The 23,966-nt window shown below is 43.6% G+C and overlaps 1 protein-coding gene and 1 long non-coding RNA gene across 2 annotated transcripts in view; one reads left to right on the plus strand and one right to left on the minus strand.

Annotated features, from left to right (window-relative positions):
- TTC39C (tetratricopeptide repeat domain 39C) overlaps positions 1–23,966 on the minus strand; it is a 130,444-nt gene that overhangs the window by 12,437 nt on the left and 94,041 nt on the right. The window contains exons 8-10 of the mRNA XM_069731212.1: positions 23,799–23,906; positions 22,040–22,149; positions 21,150–21,273 (exon numbers count right to left, since the gene is read on the minus strand). Of these exons, the coding sequence (XP_069587313.1) occupies positions 21,150–21,273; positions 22,040–22,149; positions 23,799–23,906 (342 nt within the window). The remainder of the gene's footprint in view (positions 1–21,149; positions 21,274–22,039; positions 22,150–23,798; positions 23,907–23,966) is intronic.
- On the plus strand, positions 8,056–10,403 carry LOC138642756 (uncharacterized). The gene is made up of 4 exons (XR_011314092.1): positions 8,056–8,115; positions 8,918–9,086; positions 9,181–9,494; positions 10,156–10,403. It is a non-coding gene; the product is annotated as an uncharacterized lncRNA (long non-coding RNA).

Consider the following 23,966-nt stretch of genomic DNA (forward strand, 5'->3'; position numbering starts at 1 on the left):
CCATTTTTTTTAGGGACCACCTCACATTTGAAGTCAGTTTGAGGGGTCTATATGGCTGAAAATACCCAAAAGTTACACCATTCTAAAAACTGCACCCCTCAAGGTACTCAAAACCACATTCAAGAAGTTTATTAACCCTTCAGGTGCTTCACAGCAGCAGAAGCAACATGGAAGGAAAAAATGAACATTTAACTTTTTAGTCACAAAAATTATCTTTTAGCAACAATTTTTTTATTTTCCCAATGGTAAAAGGAGAAACTGAACCACGAAAGTTGTTGTCCAATTTGTCCCGAGTACGCCGATACCTCATATGTGGGGGTAAACCACTGTTTGGGCACACGGCAGGGCTCGGAAGGGAAGGCGCGCCATTTGACTTTTTGAATGGAAAATTAGCTCCAATTGTTAGCGGACACCATGTCGCGTTTGGAGAGCCCCTGTGTGCCTAAACATTGGAGCTCCCCCACAAGTGACCCCATTTTGGAAACTAGACCCCCCAAGGAACTTATCTAGATGCATATTGAGCACTTTAAACCCCCAGGTGCTTCACAGAAGTTTATAACGCAGAGCCATGAAAATAAAAAATAATTTTTCTTTCCTCAAAAATGATTTTTTAGCCTGGAATTTCCTATTTTGCCAAGGATAATGGGAGAAATTGGACCCCAAAAGTTGTTGTCCAGTTTCTCCTGAGTACGCTGATACCCCATATGTGGGGGTAAACCACTGTTTGGGCACATGCCGGGGCTCGGAAGTGAAGTAGTGACGTTTTGAAATGCAGACTTTGATGGAATGCTCTGTGGGCGTCACGTTGCGTTTGCAGAGCCCCTGATGTGGCTTAACAGTAGAAACCCCCCACAAGTGACCCCATTTTGGAAACTAGACCCCGAAAGGAACTTATCTAGATGTGTGGTGAGCACTTTGAACCCCCAAGTGCTTCATAGAAGTTTATAATGCAGAGCCGTGAAAATAATAAATACGTTTTCTTTCCTCAAAAATAATTATTTAGCCCAGAATTTTTTATTTTCCCAAGGGTTACAGGAGAAATTGGACCCCAAAAGTTGTTGTCCAGTTTCTCCTGAGTACGCTGATACCCCATATGTGGGGGTAAACCACTGTTTGGGCACATGCCGAGGCTCGGAAGTGAAGTAGTGACGTTTTGAAATGCAGACTTTGATGGAATGCTCTGTGGGCGTCACGTTGCGTTTGCAGAGCCCCTGATGTGGCTTAACAGTAGAAACCCCCCACAAGTGACCCCATTTTGGAAACTAGACCCCGAAAGGAACTTATCTAGATATGTGGTGAGCACTTTGAACCCCCAAGTGCTTCACAGACGTTTACAACGCAGAGCCGTGAAAATAAAAAATCATTTTTCTTTCCTCAAAAATTATGTTTTAGCAAGCATTTTTTTAGATTCACAAGGGTAACAGGAGAAATTGGACCCCAGTAATTGTTGCGCAGTTTGTCCTGAGTATGCTGGTACCCCATATGTGGGGGTAAACCACTGTTTGGGCACACGTCAGGGCTCGGAAGTGAGGGAGCACCATTTGACTTTTTGAATACGAGATTGGCTGGAATCAATGGTGGCGCCATGTTGCGTTTGGAGACCCCTGATGTGCCTAAACAGTGGTAACCCCTCAATTCTACCTCCAACACTAACCCCAACACACCCCTAACTCTAATCCCAACTGTAGCCATAACCCTAATCACAACCCTAACCGCAACACACCCCTAACCACAACCCTAACCCCAACACACCCCTAACCCTAACCACAACCCTAATTCTAACCCTAACCCTAACCCTACCCCTACCCCTAACCCTAGCCCTAACCCTACCCCTAACCCTACCCCTATTCTAACATTAGTGGAAAAAAAAAATTTCTTTATTTTTTTATTGTCCCTACCTATGGAGGTGACAAGGGGGGGGGGGTCATTTATTATTTTTTTTATTTTGATCACTGAGATATAATCTATCTCAGTGATCAAAATGCACTTTGGAACGAATCTGCCAGCCGGCAGATTCGGCGGGCGCACTGCGCATGCGCCCGCCATTTTGGAAGATGGCGGCGCCCAGGGAGAAGACGGACGGGACCCCGGCTGGATCGGTAAGTATGATGGGGTGGGGGGGGACCACGGGGGGGGGGGGGGGGGAATCGGAGCACGGGGGGGGAATCGGAGCGCGGGAGGGGTGGAACGGAGAACGGGGGGCGTGGAACGGAGCACGGGGGGGCTGGAACGGAGCACCGGGGGGTGGAACGGAGCACCGGGGGGTGTGGATCGGAGTGCAGGGGGGGTGATTGGAGCACGGGGGGAGCGGACAAGAGCACGGGGGGGGAGCGGAGCACTGGACGGAGGGGAGCCGGAGCAGTGTACCGGCCAGATCGGGGGGCTGGGGGGGGGGGGCGATCGGTGGGGTGGGGTGGGGGCACATTAGTATTTCCAGCCATGGCCGATGATATTTCAGCATCGGCCATGGCTGGATTGTAATATTTCACCCGTTATAATAGGTGAAATATTACAAATCGCTCTGATTGGCTGTTGAAAGTGAAACTGCCAATCAGAGCGATCGTAGCCACGAGGGGGTGAAGCCACCCCCCCTGGGCTAAACTACCACTCCCCCTGTCCCTGCAGATCGGGTGAAATGGGAGTTAACCCTTTCACCCGGCCTGCAGGGACGCGATCTTTCCATGACGCCACATAGGCATCATGGGTCGGAATGGCACCGACTTTCATGACGCCTACGTGGCGTCATGGGTCGGGAAGGGGTTAAAGAGTGAGAGCGATGGCGCCAAAGAGTATATACCGTACAGTTGCTAAGGTGGGGCCCCGACATGGGATACTCACCACACACGGGCATATGAACACACACAATTTGGAATAAGCAATGAAATAGGGCGCACTACCAACATATAAACCTAATATAAAAAAATATATCCATAAATACGGGGTGCAAGCGAGTGACAAAACGACCAAATATAACCAGCAGAAAGAAAAGTATCACTCCAGTTATGCACACCACGTATAAAAAATGAAAACATAATGTAGGAAAAAACACAAGATTTTATTGACACACAACATAATAAAACATACTTAAAAACAGAAAGGCAAGGCCCTGTCCATAACACTCAGTAAATACAGAGTACAATAATATATATAACCCATAATAAGCATACTGATAACCAATGCTATAAGCCTGCCTGTACCCTAGGACTAGATGCAGACCATACGTGGCCAGCTCACAGGACAAACTAACCAACCCAGGCGGATGTATACAAAATCCTAAGTGGCCAGTAAACACCCAAATAGTGCATTTAGCCCAAACGGCTCATGGGACAAAAATATCTACCCTAAGCCAGTAAGGCAACAGGATCCCAAAATAATAGTGGGAGAAAAAAAAAAAAAAAAAGAGCACTGGAACCGCCAGGAAAAACCTCAGAGCACTAGAAGAAGGGGTTACCCAAATGGTGACCAGAGCGGAGTCCGTGGGTAGCCAGGCAAGCAAGCAGGACAGGGACCAGAGCAGCCCCACACGTATCGCCCTTCAAGAGAGGGCTTCGTCAGGGGAAGTACCAACATGTGTCCCAAACCCTGTATAAATACCATCCCAATAAATAGAACAAACGGCCCACCTGTGACTGAGCAAAGAAGCTGCAAATGTGCAGAAAGTCCTGAAATGAAAGTGCCAGCCAAAATGCAGCCGGAACTAGCTGAGATAAGGAGCCAGTCCCACGTCCAGCCGGGCGGGGAAGAGAAGGCGGCCGCTGTCAGAGTGAGCGATGAAAGCCACACCCACACAGCAAGCTGAAGGAGAGCCAAAAACACAGGCGCAAAAGCACCAAAAGCCCAGCTGTGAAGCAACAGCTGGAACAAAGAATCCTGGCAACAGGAAAGCCCATAGTTATAAAAATATATGTATATGCACAGACACGGGATAGAGGTATTAAGAAAATATATGTTATAATAAGGATGGTAGAGATCCTAAACAGGAACCGGGGAGCCTACAAAAGTGTGCCCAGCCAAGGGGTGATCAGTCCCAAGGCAAAATATCCATATATGCATGTATAAATATGCATACAAATGCATACACATACATATACATACAGAAGAAGGAGCTAGATGGAGGTGCAATTGTGTACCAGAGGCCCTAGTTATAGATGTAAACAGCGGAACGCTAACCTAAGAAAAAATAAATAATAATAAAAATAAATAACAAACCCAAGATAAACTAAGAAAAAATAAGAAAAAATAATAATAAAGAGAAAATAATAATAAATAAATAAATAAATAAAAAATAAGAAAAAATAAATAAATAAAAATATACGGGCTTCCTGGGATGAGATCTGTCTGGTTGGTTATCTCATGGTTTGGTGCCTCTTTGGACTGGATGGGTCTGGATTCCTCTTCCTTCTCTAGAGTCGACCCGGATGGACCTCGTGTATACTCCGCCTATTGGGAATCACTTTTTCCTCCAATCTAAAGTGGACTCTCTACGTTCTAATTGGACTTTTTTGAGGATTCATCTATATTACGATCGGCGCCTTACTGTGTCTGCGGTTGGATTTGCATAGCAACATGATGGCCTTTATTTATTTGCACTGCACTTTACATCTGCTGATGGAGTGGGCTACTCTAGTGGTAGTTCATTGGGTTTTTATTTACACCCTTCGGTGTTCTTATTAAAATATATGTACTAGATGGTATCAGGATAGGGTTTAGCCTCCATTTGCTGCACTACATACTGTGTACAGGTATTTTTGGCTCATGGGGCATCAGGACATGATGCATGTTTGACACATTATATAGGGATTCCTCTGGCTCATGGGACATCCAGGTAGTTCTTCACTTATGCTGGCTTTCATCTTGTTAGCCGGTTTGGGCATATGGTTGGGGCTGATCAGCTTCTTTTGGCTGTTCTTTTCTCTTCCCTAGCCCATTGGGCATAGTTCCTGCCCCTACTCTCTTTTGGGGTTGTCCTTTATGCATAAGATAGATTTCGGTGTATTCTACCGGTACATTTGATTCCTCTGTTTTGGCATGGCTGTTATTATCTTTTCAGTCGTCCTTACGTTTCCTTCCCATACTAGTCTGTGTGTAGTATATACATGTATTTTGCTGTATATTTATTCAATAAAGATGGTGCTTATAATGACATTATTTATGCTGCAGATGTGTTTACAATACAATTGTATGGGTTGGATTTGGTTGGTGGCTGTTTCTTGGAGTGTTTGTTTATTAAAATTGCATGCCTGTGAGGTTGTCCCCCGGGGGTTGATTGCTGTGTGTGCATGTTTCTTGTCCATTTTGGGCATTCGGTACGCCTTTCTATTTTTCAGTTTCTTGATTATTTTTTATTTATTTTTTTATATTATTTTTTATTTTATTTTTTTTATTTTTTTTTTATTTTTATTTTTTTTTGTTATTTTTTATTTATTTATTATTATTTTCTCTTTATTATTTTTCTTATTTTTTCTTAGTTTCTCTTGGGTTTGTTATTTATTTTTATTATTATTTATTTTTTCTTAGGTTAGCGTTCCGCTGTTTACATCTATAACTAGGGCCTCTGGTACACAATTGCACCTCCATCTAGCTCCTTCTTCTGTATGTATATGTATGTGTATGCATTTGTATGCATATTTATACATGCATATATGGATATTTTGCCTTGGGACTGATCACCCCTTGGCTGGGCACACTTTTGTAGGCTCCCCGGTTCCTGTTTAGGATCTCTACCATCCTTATTATAACATATATTTTCTTAATACCTCTATCCCGTGTCTGTGCATATACATATATTTTTATAACTATGGGCTTTCCTGTTGCCAGGATTCTTTGTTCCAGCTGTTGCTTCACAGCTGGGCTTTTGGTGCTTTTGCGCCTGTGTTTTTGGCTCTCCTTCAGCTTGCTGTGTGGGTGTGGCTTTCATCGCTCACTCTGACAGCGGCCGCCTTCTCTTCCCCGCCCGGCTGGACGTGGGACTGGCTCCTTATCTCAGCTAGTTCCGGCTGCATTTTGGCTGGCACTTTCATTTCAGGACTTTCTGCACATTTGCAGCTTCTTTGCTCAGTCACAGGTGGGCCGTTTGTTCTATTTATTGGGATGGTATTTATACAGGGTTTGGGACACATGTTGGTACTTCCCCTGACGAAGCCCTCTCTTGAAGGGCGATACGTGTGGGGCTGCTCTGGTCCCTGTCCTGCTTGCTTGCCTGGCTACCCACGGACTCCGCTCTGGTCACCATTTGGGTAACCCCTTCTTCTAGTGCTCTGAGGTTTTTCCTGGCGGTTCCAGTGCTCTTTTTTTTTTTTTCCCCCACTATTATTTTGGGATCCTGTTGCCTTACTGGCTTAGGGTAGATATTTTTGTCCCATGAGCCGTTCAGGCTAAATGCACTATTTGGGTGTTTACTGGCCACTTAGGATTTTGTATACATCCGCCTGGGTTGGTTAGTTTGTCCTGTGAGCTGGCCACGTATGGTCTGCATCTAGTCCTAGGGTACAGGCAGGCTTATAGCATTGGTTATCAGTATGCTTATTATGGGTTATATATATTATTGTACTCTGTATTTACTGAGTGTTATGGACAGGGCCTTGCCTTTCTGTTTTTAAGTATGTTTTATTATGTTGTGTGTCAATAAAATCTTGTGTTTTTTCCTACATTATGTTTTCATTTTTTATACGTGGTGTGCATAACTGGAGTGATACTTTTCTTTCTGCTGGTTATATTTGGTCGTTTTGTCACTCGCTTGCACCCCGTATTTATGGATAGATTTTTTTATATTAGGTTTATATGTTGGTAGTGCGCCCTATTTCATTGCTTATTCCAAAAAGTGTCTTTTCCCACTGTTTTGGTGGGATTTTTCATACTGGGCTGCACACGTCCTATTTGGGACTAATTGATAGTATTGCTCTGGAACACTGACTACTGAGTGGGTGTTCTGTTATTATTGCTTCTTTACTTAACGGCTGTTCTTTGTGACACCACTTGCTGGGTGGGTATTGCTGCATTATTTTTTCTGTTTTTTTTTTTTTTTTTTTTTTTTTTTTTTTACGTTTTTATATATATCTCTTCTTTTTACAGTCTACATTTTGGATTTTCTACCTGCTGGATATGGATTGGGACTCCCGTGAGGCAGCCTGGCAGGCTCAATCGGCCAACATCTTTATGCCTGGGGATGCTCCGGTACCGGATTCTGATTTCTCTAAACTGTCCACAGATTTAACATCAGCCCATAGGTTGGGGATTAGACTATGGTGGAACATTAGGGTTCCCATTTATCCAGCGTGGGAACCTTCATCTGCATTTCGGACCACATGGGAACAGGGCCTATTGAAATGCTCTAGCATCATCATGAACATGCTGCTGGAACATGACAGGGAGTTATTATTTAATACTAAGATCAGGGTTAAGGATCTGGAGGGTCAACTCCTTAAATTTGATGATGCTAAACAAGTCCAACCTTTCAGGGCTAGGCTCAAGGAAAATTTAGATAAATATGAAAGGGATATTGTCAACAAAAAGAAATCTAAGTTTTCCAGGGACCGCTCCGATTTTGAGTCGGCCAGGGCATTCCAATGGCGGCACCAGGGCAACCAGAGACGGGCGCCTCCAGTTCAGAGGACCAGGATCCAAGCACAGGAGTCTACTAGAGGTGCAGACTTCACCTCAGAGAGTGATTTTTTATCTTCGGCGGAAAGCGAGGTAGACGTCGGATCAGAAGGGGCCGTAAGCGCCGTCCCAATGTCACCACGAATAACGAGATTTGGGGGACGACGACCACAGGTCCAGAAACCACACAGGAACCGTCGCAGATACTAATGGGTCCCTCTTCCGGGGCTGTCTTGGGACCAATGGTGGCATCGGATAATTTGTTGCAGGTCATTAACCTTTCTGATCATGTTCTTTCCGCTACAGAACTGAGAGTTCTTCAGAGGGGTTTGACTTTCTCCCCTTCACAAACCGCGGATAAGTTCACTTTAGTTAAGGACTTGTATCTGTTTTGCAGGCACCTGGTTCTTCGAGTCTTACACAACAGGCCCCAGACTATGAGGGATCTCGACCAGACGGACCAGCAGGTTATGCAGGATCTTTTACGACTACTCCAGGAGAACGAGTCGGGTGGAGGTAGGAATCGGTTTCCATACTGCAACAGGTCCATCGTGGCACCCCCTTTTTCTCTAGTACCATCTGTCAGGGTTTTCTTCGAATTAACTAAAAAAGACATCATGTCCATGCCCTTAAGACCATTGCTTCCTTCCAATTTGAGTAGGGAGGAAAAACGGGCTTTGTCTGACCTCAAGAACAATGATTTGTTCTTGATTAAAGAAGCGGGCAAGGGGGGCAACGTGGTCCTTTGGCCACATACCCTCTACTTGGAGGAAGCCAACCGGCAACTAGGGAATCAGAGGTTTTACAAAAAGCTTCCATCAGATCCCTCGGCTGTGTTTGGTGCTCGCCTTAGAGCCCTTCTGGAGCGTGCCAGAGACCTTGGTATCATCAATCACCAAGAATTCCAGTTCTTGTGGGTTGAATGCCCCATTACGGCTACATTTTATATGTTGCCCAAGGTCCATAAGGACATCCGCAGGCCACCGGGCCGGCCGATTGTGGCCAGCATCGGCAGCCTGTGTGAGAAAGCCTGTATCTATGTGGACCACTTCCTGCAACCACTAGTTAAGAACTTACCATCCTTTGTGAAGGACTCGGCACACTTTATTAATATCTGTCGCTCTTTGAAGCTTCCGCCAGGGGCTATTTTGGTGACATGTGATGTCGAGTCACTTTACTCCAACATTAGTCACGAGGATGGTATAACGGCGGTTCTATATTTTCTGGATTTGGTGGTACACTCGGACCGCATGCATGACTCTCTGGTGGTGGACCTTCTAGACTTCATCCTGAGGCATAATTACTTTCTGTTCGACAGGACATACTACCTACAAACGTCAGGTGTGGCCATGGGTGCCAGATGTGCGCCAGCCCTGGCAAACCTATTCTTGGGATGGTGGGAGGCCACGGTCATCTACCCGTCATCGACTTTCAGGAGTAGGATTGCCCATTGGTCACGATATATCGATGACGTTTTCTTCATCTGGGTAGGCACCATGGAGGAATGTAGGAGTTATATTGAGTCCTTGAATATGAATACACATAACATTCTATTGACTTACTCTATGTCATCCTCCGTAGCCACGTATCTTGACCTACAGATTAGGATTGAAGAAGATGGCTCCATCTCCACCAAGCTGTTTCGGAAGCCGACGGCCACAAACAGTCTTTTAGACTACAGAAGCTTCCATCCACAGCACACCAGGGATGGAGTGCCCGTTGGGCAATTCCTGAGAGTGAGAAGGAATTGCACGTCCGATGTGGACTTTCGAGCGGAAGCACTAAGGCTCACGGATCGTTTTAAGGAAAGGCACTACCCGCACAGAAGTATCTCTACTGCTTTCCAACGAGCAAGACTCCATACTCAGGATTCCCTATTGCTTGCATCTAACAAGGTACGTGATGATAAACCTAGGTTTATCACGGGCTATAATAATAACTGGGGTGGCCTTAAGGCGATTTTGCGCAGGCATTGGGACATTCTGACGACGGACCTTCAAACTGCTGATGTGGTCAGTGCACAACCCCTATTGGTAGCTAGAAGGGCCCCTAATTTTAGGGATATACTATCTAGGAGCCACTATAGGAGACGGACTGTGAGTATCAATCGGGGCATTAAACTCCGAGGTTCGTTTGCCTGTGGTGGTTGCAGCATTTGCCCGCATATGGGGACCACAAGAGACTTTTTTGTTCATCCCCAGAATGGTAGTCGGCACAGACTTCTTTCATACATAAACTGTAGGACTACGTGCGTTATCTACGCCCTTATTTGCCAGTGTCAGCTTATATATGTGGGTCAAACGTCGCAGGAATTGCGACGGAGAGTGCAGAAGCACTTCTCCACCATTAATCTGGCTTCCAATGATGCATCCAAGGGTAAAGTTCTCACCCCTGTGGCGGCCCACTTTTTTGCTCATCATGCAGGCAGGGTTACCAATACCAAGGTGGTTGGCCTGGAGCATGTCCTTGTCTCTAATAGGGGGGGCCCACTCAAGCCATCCCTGTTACGCCGTGAATCCCGTTGGATTTTCAATCTGTCTTCTGTTACCCCAACAGGTCTCAATGAAGAACTCCTTTTTACGGGCTTCCTGGGATGAGATCTGTCTGGTTGGTTATCTCATGGTTTGGTGCCTCTTTGGACTGGATGGGTCTGGATTCCTCTTCCTTCTCTAGAGTCGTCCCGGATGGACCTCGTGTATACTCTGCCTATTGGGAATCACTTTTTCCTCCAATCTAAAGTGGACTCTCTACGTTCTAATTGGACTTTTTTGAGGATTCATCTATATTACGATCGGTGCCTTACTGTGTCTGCGGTTGGATTTGTATAGCAACATGATGGCCTTTATTTATTTGCACTGCACTTTACATCTGCTGATGGAGTGGGCTACTCTAGTGGTAGTTCATTGGGTTTTTATTTACACCCTTCGGTGTTCTTATTAAAATATATGTACTAGATGGTATCAGGATAGGGTTTAGCCTCCATTTGCTGCACTACATACTGTGTACAGGTATTTTTGGCTCATGGGGCATCAGGACATGATGCATGTTTGACACATTATATAGGGATTCCTCTGGCTCATGGGACATCCAGGTAGTTCTTCACTTATGCTGGCTTTCATCTTGTTAGCCGGTTTGGGCATATGGTTGGGGCTGATCAGCTTCTTTTGGCTGTTCTTTTCTCTTCCCTAGCCCATTGGGCATAGTTCCTGCCCCTACTCTCTTTTGGGGTTGTCCTTTATGCATAAGATAGATTTCGGTGTATTCTACCGGTACATTTGATTCCTCTGTTTTGGCATGGCTGTTATTATCTTTTCAGTCGTCCTTACGTTTCCTTCCCATACTAGTCTGTGTGTAGTATATACATGTATTTTGCTGTATATTTATTCAATAAAGATGGTGCTTATAATGACATTATTTATGCTGCAGATATGTTTACAATACAATTGTATGGGTTGGATTTGGTTGGTGGCTGTTTCTTGGCGTGTTTGTTTATTAAAATTGCATGCCTGTGAGGTTGTCCCCCGGGGGTTGATTGCTGTGTGTGCATGTTTCTTGTCCATTTTGGGCATTCGGTACGCCTTTCTATTTTTCAGTTTCTTGATTATTTTTTAATATTTTTTATTTTATATTTTTTTATTTTTTTTTTGTTATTTTTTATTTATTTATTATTATTTTCTCTTTATTATTTTTCTTATTTTTTCTTAGTTTCTCTTGGGTTTGTTATTTATTTTTATTATTATTTATTTTTTCTTAGGTTAGCGTTCCGCTGTTTACATCTATAACTAGGGCCTCTGGTACACAATTGCACCTCCATCTAGCTCCTTCTTCTGTATGTATATGTATGTGTATGCATTTGTATGCATATTTATACATGCATATATGGATATTTTGCCTTGGGACTGATCACCCCTTGGCTGGGCACACTTTTGTAGGCTCCCCGGTTCCTGTTTAGGATCTCTACCATCCTTATTATAACATATATTTTCTTAATACCTCTATCCCGTGTCTGTGCATATACATATATTTTTATAACTATGGGCTTTCCTGTTGCCAGGATTCTTTGTTCCAGCTGTTGCTTCACAGCTGGGCTTTTGGTGCTTTTGCGCCTGTGTTTTTGGCTCTCCTTCAGCTTGCTGTGTGGGTGTGGCTTTCATCGCTCACTCTGACAGCGGCCGCCTTCTCTTCACCGCCTGGCTGGACGTGGGACTGGCTCCTTATCTCAGCTAGTTCCGGCTGCATTTTGGCTGGCACTTTCATTTCAGGACTTTCTGCACATTTGCAGCTTCTTTGCTCAGTCACAGGTGGGCCGTTTGTTCTATTTATTGGGATGGTATTTATACAGGGTTTGGGACACATGTTGGTACTTCCCCTGACGAAGCCCTCTCTTGAAGGGCGATACGCGTGGGGCTGCTCTGGTCCCTGTCCTGCTTGTTTGCCTGGCTACCCACGGACTCCGCTCTGGTCACCATTTGGGTAACCCCTTCTTCTAGTGCTCTGAGGTTTTTCCTGGCGGTTCCAGTGCTCTTTTTTTTTTTTTTTTCTCCCACTATTATTTTGGGATCCTGTTGCCTTACTGGCTTAGGGTAGATATTTTTGTCCCATGAGCCGTTCGGGCTAAATGCACTATTTGGGTGTTTACTGGCCACTTAGGATTTTGTATACATCCGCCTGGGTTGGTTAGTTTGTCCTGTGAGCTGGCCACGTATGGTCTGCATCTAGTCCTAGGGTACAGGCAGGCTTATAGCATTGGTTATCAGTATGCTTATTATGGGTTATATATATTATTGTACTCTGTATTTACTGAGTGTTATGGACAGGGCCTTGCCTTTCTGTTTTTAAGTATGTTTTATTATGTTGTGTGTCAATAAAATCTTGTGTTTTTTCCTACATTATGTTTTCATTTTTTATACGTGGTGTGCATAACTGGAGTGATACTTTTCTTTCTGCTGGTTATATATGAACACACACAAAACGCGCCACACACTACCACGTGCTTGAACACATACTACCCTCAGCACACATTTCATCACACATACACCAACCTCACCACATAAAAGTCGAAACACAAGAGTCGCCACTCAAAACTCGCCACGCGTAAAACTAGGCTCACGCAAAACTCACCACACGTGCAAAACTCACCTCATGGAAAACTCGCCACACGCAAAACTTGCACATGCGGAAAAAATTGCCACATGCACAAAAGTTGCAACACATGCAAAAGTTGCCTCACACAAAACTTGCATACTCAAAACGCACCACACAACTCGCAACGCGCAAAACTCGCCATGCGAAAAACTCACTGCACACAATTTGCTACACTAACCTGTCACATGTAACTCGACACACAAAAAGTTGCTACACGCATGTCGCCACACAAAACTAATCTCACAAAAGTCGCTACATGCATGTCGCCACATGCAACTCAACACACACAACTTGACACATGAAACTCGCCCTAAAACACACACAAGTCTGGTATTATCCTTCAAAAAAAATCTGATTAATAAGCAGACAAACTACAAGAGCAACAAATGTACCATATAGGAAATACGGCAGCTGTCAGTCACATGACCTGTCTATTATGTGTATGTGTGAGCTAATATATACTGCCAGGGGTGAGGACTTCCTGTTGGTTGGGGATTTATCAGGCTGCCAATTTAGCTTACAAATACTGAGGTAAAAATACTGACCAAATAACGTGTGAACGCGGTCTAATACAGGAGATGACACACAGGTATATGCTATATACAGGGGAGATGACACAGAATATATATATATATATATACACACATACACACACAGGAGGAGATGACGCACAGGTATACACTATATACAGGAGGAGATGACACAAGTATATACTATATACAGGGGAGATGACACAGGTTATATATATTATATATATATACAGTGGGGCAAAAAAGTATTTAGTCAGTCAGCAATAGTGCAAGTTCCACCACTTAAAAAGATGAGAGGCGTCTGTAATTTACATCATAGGCTGAACTGGATGGACAAATGTCTTTTTTCGGCCTTACTAACTATGTTACTATGTTACTATGTTACCTCAACTATGGGAGACAAACTGAGAAAAAAAAATCCAGAAAATCACATTGTCTGTTTTTTTATCATTTTTTTTGCATATTATGGTGGAAAATAAGTATTTGGTCAGAAACAAACAATCAAGATTTCTGGCTCTCACAGACCTGTAACTTCTTCTTTAAGAGTCTCCTCTTTCCTCCACTCATTACCTGTAGTAATGGCACCTGTTTAAACTTGTTATCAGTATAAAAAGACACCTGTGCACACCCTCAAACAGTCTGACTCCAAACTCCACTATGGTGAAGACCAAAGAGCTGTCAAAGGACACCAGAAACAAAATTGTAGCCCTGCACCAGGCTGGGAAGACTGAATCTGCAATAGCCAACCAGCTTGGAGTGAAGAAATCAACAGTGGGAGCAATAATTAGAAAATGGAAGACATACAAGACCACTGATAATCTCCCTCGATCTGGGGCTCCACGCAAAATCCCACCCCGTGGGGTCAGAATGATCACAAGAACGGTGAGCAAAAATCCCAGAACCACGCGGGGGGACCTAGTGAATGAACTGCAGAGAGCTGTGACCAATGTAACAAGGCCTACCATAAGTAACACACTACGCCACCATGGACTCAGATCCTGCAGTGCCAGACGTGTCCCACTGCTTAAGCCAGTACATGTCCGGGCCCATCTGAAGTTTGCTAGAGAGCATTTGGATGATCCAGAGGAGTTTTGGGAGAATGCCCTATGGTCTGTTGAAACCAAACTGGAGCTGTTTGGTAGAAACACAACTTGTCGTGTTTGGAGGAAAAAGAATACTGAGTTGCATCCATCAAACACCATACCTACTGTAAAGCATGGTGGTGGAAACATCATGCTTTGGGGCTGTTTCTCTACAAAGGGACCAGGACGACTGATCCAGGTACATGAAAGAATGAATGGGGCCATGTATCGTGAGATTTTGAGTGCAAACCTCCTTCCATCAGCAAGGGCATTGAAGATGAAACGTGGCTGGGTCTTTCAACATGACAATGATCCAAAGCACACCGCCAGGGCAACGAAGGAGTGGCTTCGTAAGAAGCATTTCAAGGTCCCGGAGTGGTCTAGCCAGTCTCCATATCTCAACCCTATAGAAAACCTTTGGAGGGAGTTGAAAGTCCGTGTTGCCAAGCGAAAAGCCAACAACATTACTGCTCTAGAGGAGATCTGCATGGAGGAATGGGCCAACATACCAACAACAGTGTGTGGCAACCTTGTGAAGACTTACAGAAAACGATTGACCTCTGTCATTGCCAACAAAGGATATATTACAAAGTATTGAGATGAAATTTTGTTTCTGACCAAATACTTATTTTCCACCATAATATGCAAATAAAATGTTAAAAAAACAGACAATGTGATTTTCTGGATTTTTTTTTCTCAGTTTGTCTCCCATAGTTGAGGTCTACCTATGATGTAAATTACAGACGCCTCTCATCTTTTTAAGTGGTGGAACTTGCACTATTGCTGACTGACTAAATACTTTTTTGCCCCACTGTATATATATATATATATATATATATATATATATATATATATATATATACATACATACAGGAGGAGATGACACACCGGTATATACTATATACAGGAGGAGATGACATTGGTATATACTATATACAGGGGAGATGACATACAGGTACATACTATATACAGGAGGAGATGACACAGATATACTAAATACAGGAGGAGATGACACAGGTATATACAATATACAGGAGGAGATGACATACAGTAGGTATATACAATATACAGGAGATGACATACAGGTGTATACTATATATAAGGGAGATGACAAACATGTATATACTGAGGGGAAAATGAGAGGTGTGAGGTGAAAATGAAAAGGTGTGAGTGCAAAATGAGAGGAGTGAGGGAAAATAGTGGAGTGATCAGAAAATGACAGATGTGAGGTTGAAATGACAAGTGTTAGGGGGGAATGAGAGGAGTGAGGGGGAAAATAAGAGGAGTGAGGGGAAAAATGAGAGGTGTAAGGGAGAAAATGAGAGATGTGAGGGGGAAAATGAGAGATGTGAGGGGGAAAATGAGAGGTGTGATGGGAAAATAAGAGAAGTGAGGTGCTATAACTAACCACAGATATTTACTATGCCCAGGCAACGCCGGTTTTCGTTCCAATCAGGTATCCCAGTCTCATCAACATCTTCCTCATTGTCTCCACCAACAGGAGTTACAGTTTGGGAACAAGGGTCTACATTATGCTCAGAACCTTTTTCATCTGGGCCTGGATCCGACTCACAAAGATTCTGGGCATAAGTGCAGATCATTTCCTCGTCTGGATTCAGAGAAGCTCTGGAGCAGACCTCTGATTCCCAGGCTATAGTATGAGTAAACAGCTCTGCAGACTCAACCATCTGTGTTACCCCATATTCAGACGGGCGGCTGGAGACTTGGGAGCTGCGAGGAAGCAAGTGCAATTGGGGTGACACCTCTGAGGACTGGAGTATTTGTGATGTTGGAGTTGACATGGAGGAGAGCCCGCTTGAAGGAGCACTTTATATCCGTTCAAGCGCCTGCTCTTTTTGTGCTTCATCTGGAATTTGTAGCGATGCTAGTAGCGATGGTCGTAAGAAAGGGATATCAGATTGTGCACGAAAGGAAGTAGACATCTTACTTTGGCTGGAAGATGGTCTTTCTTCTGCAGATGTTACTGTTGCTTTACCACCTACCCCACGGACAAAACCTTTTTTCCCCTTTCCACCAGTAGCAGGCCTTTTGCCACTTATTTTGGTGCTTTACAAATTGGCAACTCTGTAGTTGTTGGCACAAAAAAACGAAGGATGGAAACCGAGCAGAGCCGAGTGGCCAAACTGTGGTACTAGGCCCAAAACGATTTACTGGGTTAGATGCAGTAAAACTTTAGCTACACAGGTGTAGGTAGCTTCACAGGCAGGCTACTCCGCTGACGTGCAGACATCGCTACTAAGCCCAAAACGATTTACTGGGTTAAGGTACCTTCACACTAAATGATATCGCTAGCGATCCGTGACGTTGCAGCGTCCTGGCTAGCGATATCGTTCAGTTTGACACGCAGCAGCGATCAGAATAAAAATGTAGGGGGTATAGCTCAGTGGTAGAGAATTTGACTGCAGATCAAGAGGTCTTTCTATGTTACTATGAACTCAGTCGAGGGGTTCAAGAGAGGCCTGGATGTCTTCCTGGAGCAGAACAATATTGTATCATACAATTATTAGGTTCTGTAGAAGGACGTAGATCTGGGGATTTATTATGATGGAATATAGGCTGAACTGGATGGACAAATGTCTTTTTTCGGCCTTACTAACTATGTTACTATGTAGAATCCTGCTGTGATGTCGTTGGTTGGGGCTAGGCGGCCAGAACTTTCTTTGGTTGCTGGCTCTCCCGCTGACATCGCTGAATCGGCGTGTGTGACACCGATTCAGCGATGTCTTCGCTGGTAACCAAAGTAAACATCGGGTTACTAAGCGCAGGGCCGCGCTTAGTAACCCGATGTTTACCCTGGTTACCATCCTAAAAGTAAAAAAAAACAAACGCTTCATACTTACCTTCCGCTGTCTGTCCTCCGGCGCTGTGCTTTCCTGCACTCACTGTGAGCACAGCGGCTGGAAAGCAGAGCGGTGACGTCACCTCTCTGCTTTCCGGCCGCTGTGCTCACAGCCAGTACAGAGAAGCAGAGCGCCGGGGACAGACAGCGGAAGGTAAGTATGAAGCATTTGTTTTTTTTACTTTTAGGATGGTAACCAGGGTAAACATCGGGTTACTAAGCGCGGCCCTGCGCTTAGTAACCTGATGTTTACCCTGGTTACCGGCATCGTTGGTCGCTGGAAAGCTGTCTGTGTGACAGCTCTCCAGCGACCAAACAGCGACGCTGCAGCGATCCGGATCGTTGTCGCTATCGCTGCAGCGTCGTTTAGTGTGAAGGTACCTTTAGATGCAGTAAAAATTTAGATACACAGGCGGTGTAGCTAGCTTCACAGGCGGGCTACTCAGATGACTACCAGACAATGCTACTAGCCCAAAAGGATTGGCTGAGCTAGATTACACCAAATGCTGTGACAAACACTTGCACAGCACTGGCACAGACCTGCCTGGCAAACAGTGCTATGAACTGCTGTAACCTACCCTGAAAAGGGCTGATATTACAACTAGTCCAGACTCCCTAAACCTCTCTATCTAACAGAAAATTTTGCTTGCAAAAACACTCTGTATAGCGCCCACAGCAGCAGCGGTGCCATCTAACACTAAGCTGCAGCAGTGAGGAAATGGTGGCGACGGGGCAAATGGCTGGTTCTTATAGGGCAAGGACATGTGACATACACAGCCAATGACACATGCCCTTGCTTGTGTGCATCACATGCACATTGGTGTGTGTGTGTGTGTGTGTATATGTGTGTGTGTGTGTGTGCGTGCGTGCGTGCGTGCGTGTGTGCGCGTGCACTGCTGATAGACTGAGAAACTGCACCGCCCCACTGTAAATGCGGGAAAGAAAAAAAAAATGGAGACCGGAATTATTTCAGCACAGATCTATCCTCCCCGCCCACTATACACTGAAACAGTCTATTAACATTGATAAACAGTTATAATGTGAAAATCAAGTTAGGCTTTTGGTGAACGAACAGTTATCGAACAGAAACTCGAACAGCCGAATTTTAAGCAAATTGTTCGAGTTCGTCAAACGACTCGAACACCGCCCAAAAAAGTTCGAATTTGAAATTGGCGAACAGTTCAACTCGAACATTGCTCATCTCTAATGCTCAACTTCCAACCTTGATTAACAAGTGGATTGACCACTAACCATTAGATTCAGCATATATTACACATGGGGTTTGTTAAAAAGTGCATACAATCATAGTGGAAAAAAAACACACCAAAATAAAGAAAGTGCAAGTGCATAAATAGCTTAGATCTCAGCCATTTGAGCCAAGGGGCATCCACTAGTAGAAACCCAGGGTCAGATGAACACGATTGCCTTAACTATCTGCCATGTCATGCCTCATGTATTTGCTCCTGCCCTGACTAGGGCAGTACCCCAGTTGACTATGCGTTTCTTTCCGCAATAATGAGATGTCATCAGGGGATTGTAGCTTGTATAGGGGGAAGCAAAAGAGAAGCAAAAAAGGCATCTAGTCCTTCTCAGGTAGAATGCCTCTGATTACGATTATGTGCTGAGTGAAAAAATGTATATGTCCTCCATGGGGATGTCTTAGTGGTATGAGTGCCCTAGTGAAGTGCATCCTCATCTAGAAAAAAAAAATCTCCTGTACCTGGGTACTGCCCTTGTCAGGGGGGGAGCAAATACATGAGGCACAACATGGCAGATAGTTAAGGTAATCGTGTTCATCTGACCCTTGGTTTCTACTAGTGGATGCCCCTTGGCTCAAATGGATGAGATCTAAGCTATTTATGCACTTTCACTTTCTTTATTTTGGTTTTTTTCCATGATGATTGTATGCATTTTTTTGACAAGCCTTATGTGTAATATATGCTGAATCTAAAGGTTAGTGGTCAGTGCACGTGTTACTCAAGGTTCGAATTGTGCACTACTCTATGTTATACGAAGGCATTTTTGGGATATTATATCTTGGTGGCTCAATGTCTTATTTGATTTTATTAGTAATGAAGTAAAAGTTATGTTTTAAATTCATTGTTCTTCCGGGCTTATCACAATATTATGAGAAGAACTAGACCCTGTATCTCAAACAGAGGTCATTGCTTTACCAATCTCCCTCAATGCCTGGATGCCTTTCCTTCCACACTTCAAGCTCACTTACCATCTTTGAGCCTGTTACAGAAGAAAAGGTTACCCAGCTCTTTGCTTCTTCTTGGCCTATAACCTGCACCAGTGACCCTATTCCCTCACATCTCATGCAGTCTTTCTCTCTGGTTGCTACCACTAACCTTTAAAATATTTAACCCCTCTCTTTCTTACGGTATTTTTCCCTCCTTATTTAAACACGCCATCATAACCCTTTTACTTTAAAAAAAAAAAAAAAACATTGCTTGACCAAAACTGCTAACTACAGACCTTTCTCTAATCTCTTGTTCTTGTTTTTCATCAAGAACTCCTGTCAATGAGCCCCTTTATATATGATTTGCTTGGGCATTACCAGCTGGTAGATGGACGAGTGATGCCAGTCTAGTCACCTCTTTCTCTACGAGTCCTTATTCAGAACACCCAGATTCCATTGAGAACAATGTATACCCAAAGATTTCAGTAGGTGACATGCATTACATGGAGTATAAAGAATAAAGGAGGGGGGTGGGGGTTCTCCTCTAATTTCACGAGGAAGGCCAAAAAAAAAAAAAAAATCACTGACAACATTCTGAGTGACAGCTGAAATATTTGTATGATGTGTTATATCTCCAGTAGGGCTCTATGAGTGAACACGATGGATCAGGAGTTCTGGAAATATTTCCTAGCAATTCTCTAAAATATGGTAACTAATACGTCTTTAGAATATAAAATGATTATACCTTCTGAAACAAAAATATAGGGTCTCCATTTTAATAGGAATATCAACATATGAGAACACAGACACAAGATATGTGCAGAACTACAGCAAACAATTCACTGTATAATACAGATATGGCATCAGGTCTGCCGCAGACGCCCATGATGGCAAAGATATGACGATAGTATAGTAATAAAGACAGAAGCAAAGATTAGCAGCAGTTACAGTGTATTCAGTGTTATCAGGATTATTACTCTGAAGCTGGATTTCCTAATATGAAGATATGATAAATCCGTAGATTGCCTTGTTATGTACTGCAGCAGGCAATATAACAGCCGATAAAGTCATCAACTGTGCTAACCTGCACGGATATTGTCAGTGTCATCAGTCGCCATAACACATTCATGTTACATGCAGATTACAAGTATATAGCAACTAACAGGCACTACCCTTTTAGGCCAAGTTCACACATTCAGTATTTGGTCAGTATTTTACATCAGTATTTGTAAGCCAAAACCAGGAGTGGAACAATCAAAGGAAACGTTTAATAGAAACATATGCACCACTTCTGGATTTTTCATACACCTCTGGTTTTGGCTTGTAAATACTGATGTAAAATACTGAACGTATGAACGTGACCCAAGGCTGACTGCACATGTTCAGTAATTATCCTTCTGAACCAGATCAAACAGCAATCAGTTACCTTAGCAAGACAAAAATATTTGTGCAGACAACTTTTTCTTTTGTCTGGCTAAAAAAAATGGATCCAGTTTAAATGATTTTTTTGTCTTGCCAAAAAATTTGTGTCTGCAGAACTTTTCCGTCAACGGATCCGATCTAATGGATGATTAATGGACATGAGAACTTGGCCTAAGCTGACAGTGGAAAAGGAGTGGCAGCTTTGATTATAAAAATAAGTACAGTAAGAAAAACAATAGAAAAATAAGGATTTATAATAGATTACATTATAGGGATGTGAAGGATGTAGAGCAAAGAAAATGACGCCTCATTTTGTCATCTCGTACCTTGACTCATGTGCTGGAGGTTGGAGAAGGAGCAGTTCGGCAGAGCTTTCCACAGGTACAGGACCTCTATTGCCGCCAGTACACACAACTGTTTGGTTGGCTTTTGCTTTCTGAATCGGTCACCCTGTTATTGTCATACAAAAATCATCACATAAGTCCCAATATATACGATAAATGGATATACAGACAGCTTAGATACCCCGATAATCATAGATCCCACTACATTGTGAATTTGTGTAGTTGAACATCTCCCCCTTACACTTTTATACATATATGTTATATGTCTGTGCCTTATCTTCTCCATTTAGTCTTCAGTAAACTTTCCGCACCCTAACTTTCAATGAATTTTATAATGTGCAAACACCTTAAAGAGGTTTTTAAATTGGGCAAAGTGTGTGTGTGTGTGTGTGTGTGTGTGTGTGTGTGTGTGTGTGTGTGTGTGTGTGTGTGTGTGTGTGTGTGTGTGTGTGTGTGTGTGTAACCCAGAAAATTATGAAAAAATAAACATTAATCACCTGACACCTGCAACCAATCCCTGCAAAGACTGACAGGGAGTGCCAGTGCACGGCCACCGATGAGGAGCTCCCGTCACTCCTTTCAGGGACTGTGTGCAGGTATCAGGTCAGCAATGTGGCTTTTATTATTCTATAGCTCTTCTCACATTTTTTGTTCTTAGACATTTTTACATTCATTCTATGGCAGAAAGGTACTGTCACATCATTAGTGTCCTGTCTGATGATGGTGCTGAATGTCATCACATGGCTGCATAGCGCCGGTTACCCACAGAAGGGTATGACATGGTCAGAACACTGGACAATGCAACCCATGTAATATTTCTATCAGGTCACGTTTCCCATTACATTACTGTTCTTAACCAACTTTACACAAACCTTTTTCACTGAAAACTGCTCGATCTGATTGTTTTTCCTTTTAAATAGCTTTTGGACGTCTCTAAATACTTCTTGTGCACCATCCACGTCTCCAGTGGCACCTTGACAGACTGAAATTGGAAAAATGGAACTTAAAGCGCAGGAAAACTTCAATAGTTATTTCACAGTTTCACAAGAAATGCCTGGTACAATCGTATGCGACGGTGTGTCATGGATATGATAGTGATGGAACTCAATGGACAATGTATGGAGAAAGGTGGCGGTAGAGCAGATGAGCGGCAAGGGAACATGGGATAATCGCTGCTGGAAATACACCATCATGGGATTTGTAATATTTTATCATTTAAAGCCCAGGGACAAATTATTGCAAGGCCGCTTTACTATAAATAGGTTTCAGCAAACTTGATACTCTACCCTGGGCAGAGAATATGGAGGCGAAGTTTCGTAAAGATGACCTGTCCTGGTCGGTCTGTTTAGTACCGTAAGTACTTGTGTTTCCCATAAAGTAACAATTCTTTTCTTATAACATTGTGCCATTCTTCCGTAAAATGTATGGACAAACTGACAACTAGGTGTTACCCATTGTGATTGAGTCCATACGTAGTCAAACATTGCCTAGTCCGTGCTGACCGTCTAGAGACACACCTACAGTGTGTCCGTAAAGTCATGGTGCACTTTTATAGTTTACATTTTGGCGCCCTTTCTCTGGCCCAATCATATCAGACCTGTTTATGAGGAGAGATAACAAGAACCAATCAAACAACACAAACTCATTTAAGCTGTTGCTGAGCCCCCAGTCAGATTAACCCCTGATAACCTTAACTCCGATTAATACACTGCCAGGTCTGTGACATCATGCAACCACAAGCTTATGCCATCGTTTGGATGTATGTAGGGCAACAAATGGAGCCCACATTGAACTGCACTGAATAGGTATGAAACTGGGAGAGTTTCTCTTTTATTTGGAGCAGATTTCACAGTTCTATCTTTTTTTTGTTGCTTTCCAGTGACTGGTCAAAAGTGCACCATGACTTTACGGACACACTCTATTTGACCGATCCTCTAACATTAGTGGGACCCGCTGCTGTCACGGCAGCTTGTCATGTTGATTAGAGGGGTTGTCTGGCCTAAGGCTACAAGTCTGCAGTCACTATGTGACTGCAGATTTTCGAATCCTCACAGTGTGCAGTGTGCTCGCTGTGAGGATTCTCCTATACGGGAGCTGGTGGGCACGCGACCGCAAGTATACGATTTGCATACATGCGGTGATGTGCTGACTAGACGTGAGCAGCCTTACACTTGTATTAAGTGAGGCCGGACAAGACTAGTCAGAATGTGGCTGCAGCCATGCAAATCATATACTTGCGGTGATATGACGGAGAATCCTCACAGGACAAACACTGACAATTCTGCAGTCACATCGAATGACTGCAGACTTGTAGCCTAAGCCTGGACAACCTCTTTAACATAATTGTATAGTTAGGGAAACTTGACAATGACTGAAGGCCTCCCCACCATCTGAAGACACGACTATGTATATAATGGTTCATAGGAAAGTAGAGTCTCGTCATTGTGATGAAAAGGAAAGTACATGCTGCAGGTATTGAAGGTGTACAGGAGGGCAGCCTCATCATTTTACCGATCTTATGGGCTTCAGGACGCAGGGCAACACCGATTCAAATGTCTAACATGACGTGACAATGACCCTTTAAGGTTAATTTTTGCAACATTAAATAAAAGAAAGAGCACCAATACCTACCTGCAGTAAGATAGGCGTAGTAACACTGTGACCACCTGGATTCATTTTTTAACCGTTCAAAGGACCGGAAAGCATCCTTAAAGTTTAATTCTATCATGCTGCACCAGCCTAAGAGAGAATAAATAAGAAATATTAATTGAAAAACTGCATGGTCTTTGAGATGAAAAG

Source organism: Ranitomeya imitator, chromosome 6 (assembly GCF_032444005.1).
Source record: "Ranitomeya imitator isolate aRanImi1 chromosome 6, aRanImi1.pri, whole genome shotgun sequence".
NCBI classification, from domain to species: domain Eukaryota; kingdom Metazoa; phylum Chordata; class Amphibia; order Anura; family Dendrobatidae; genus Ranitomeya; species Ranitomeya imitator.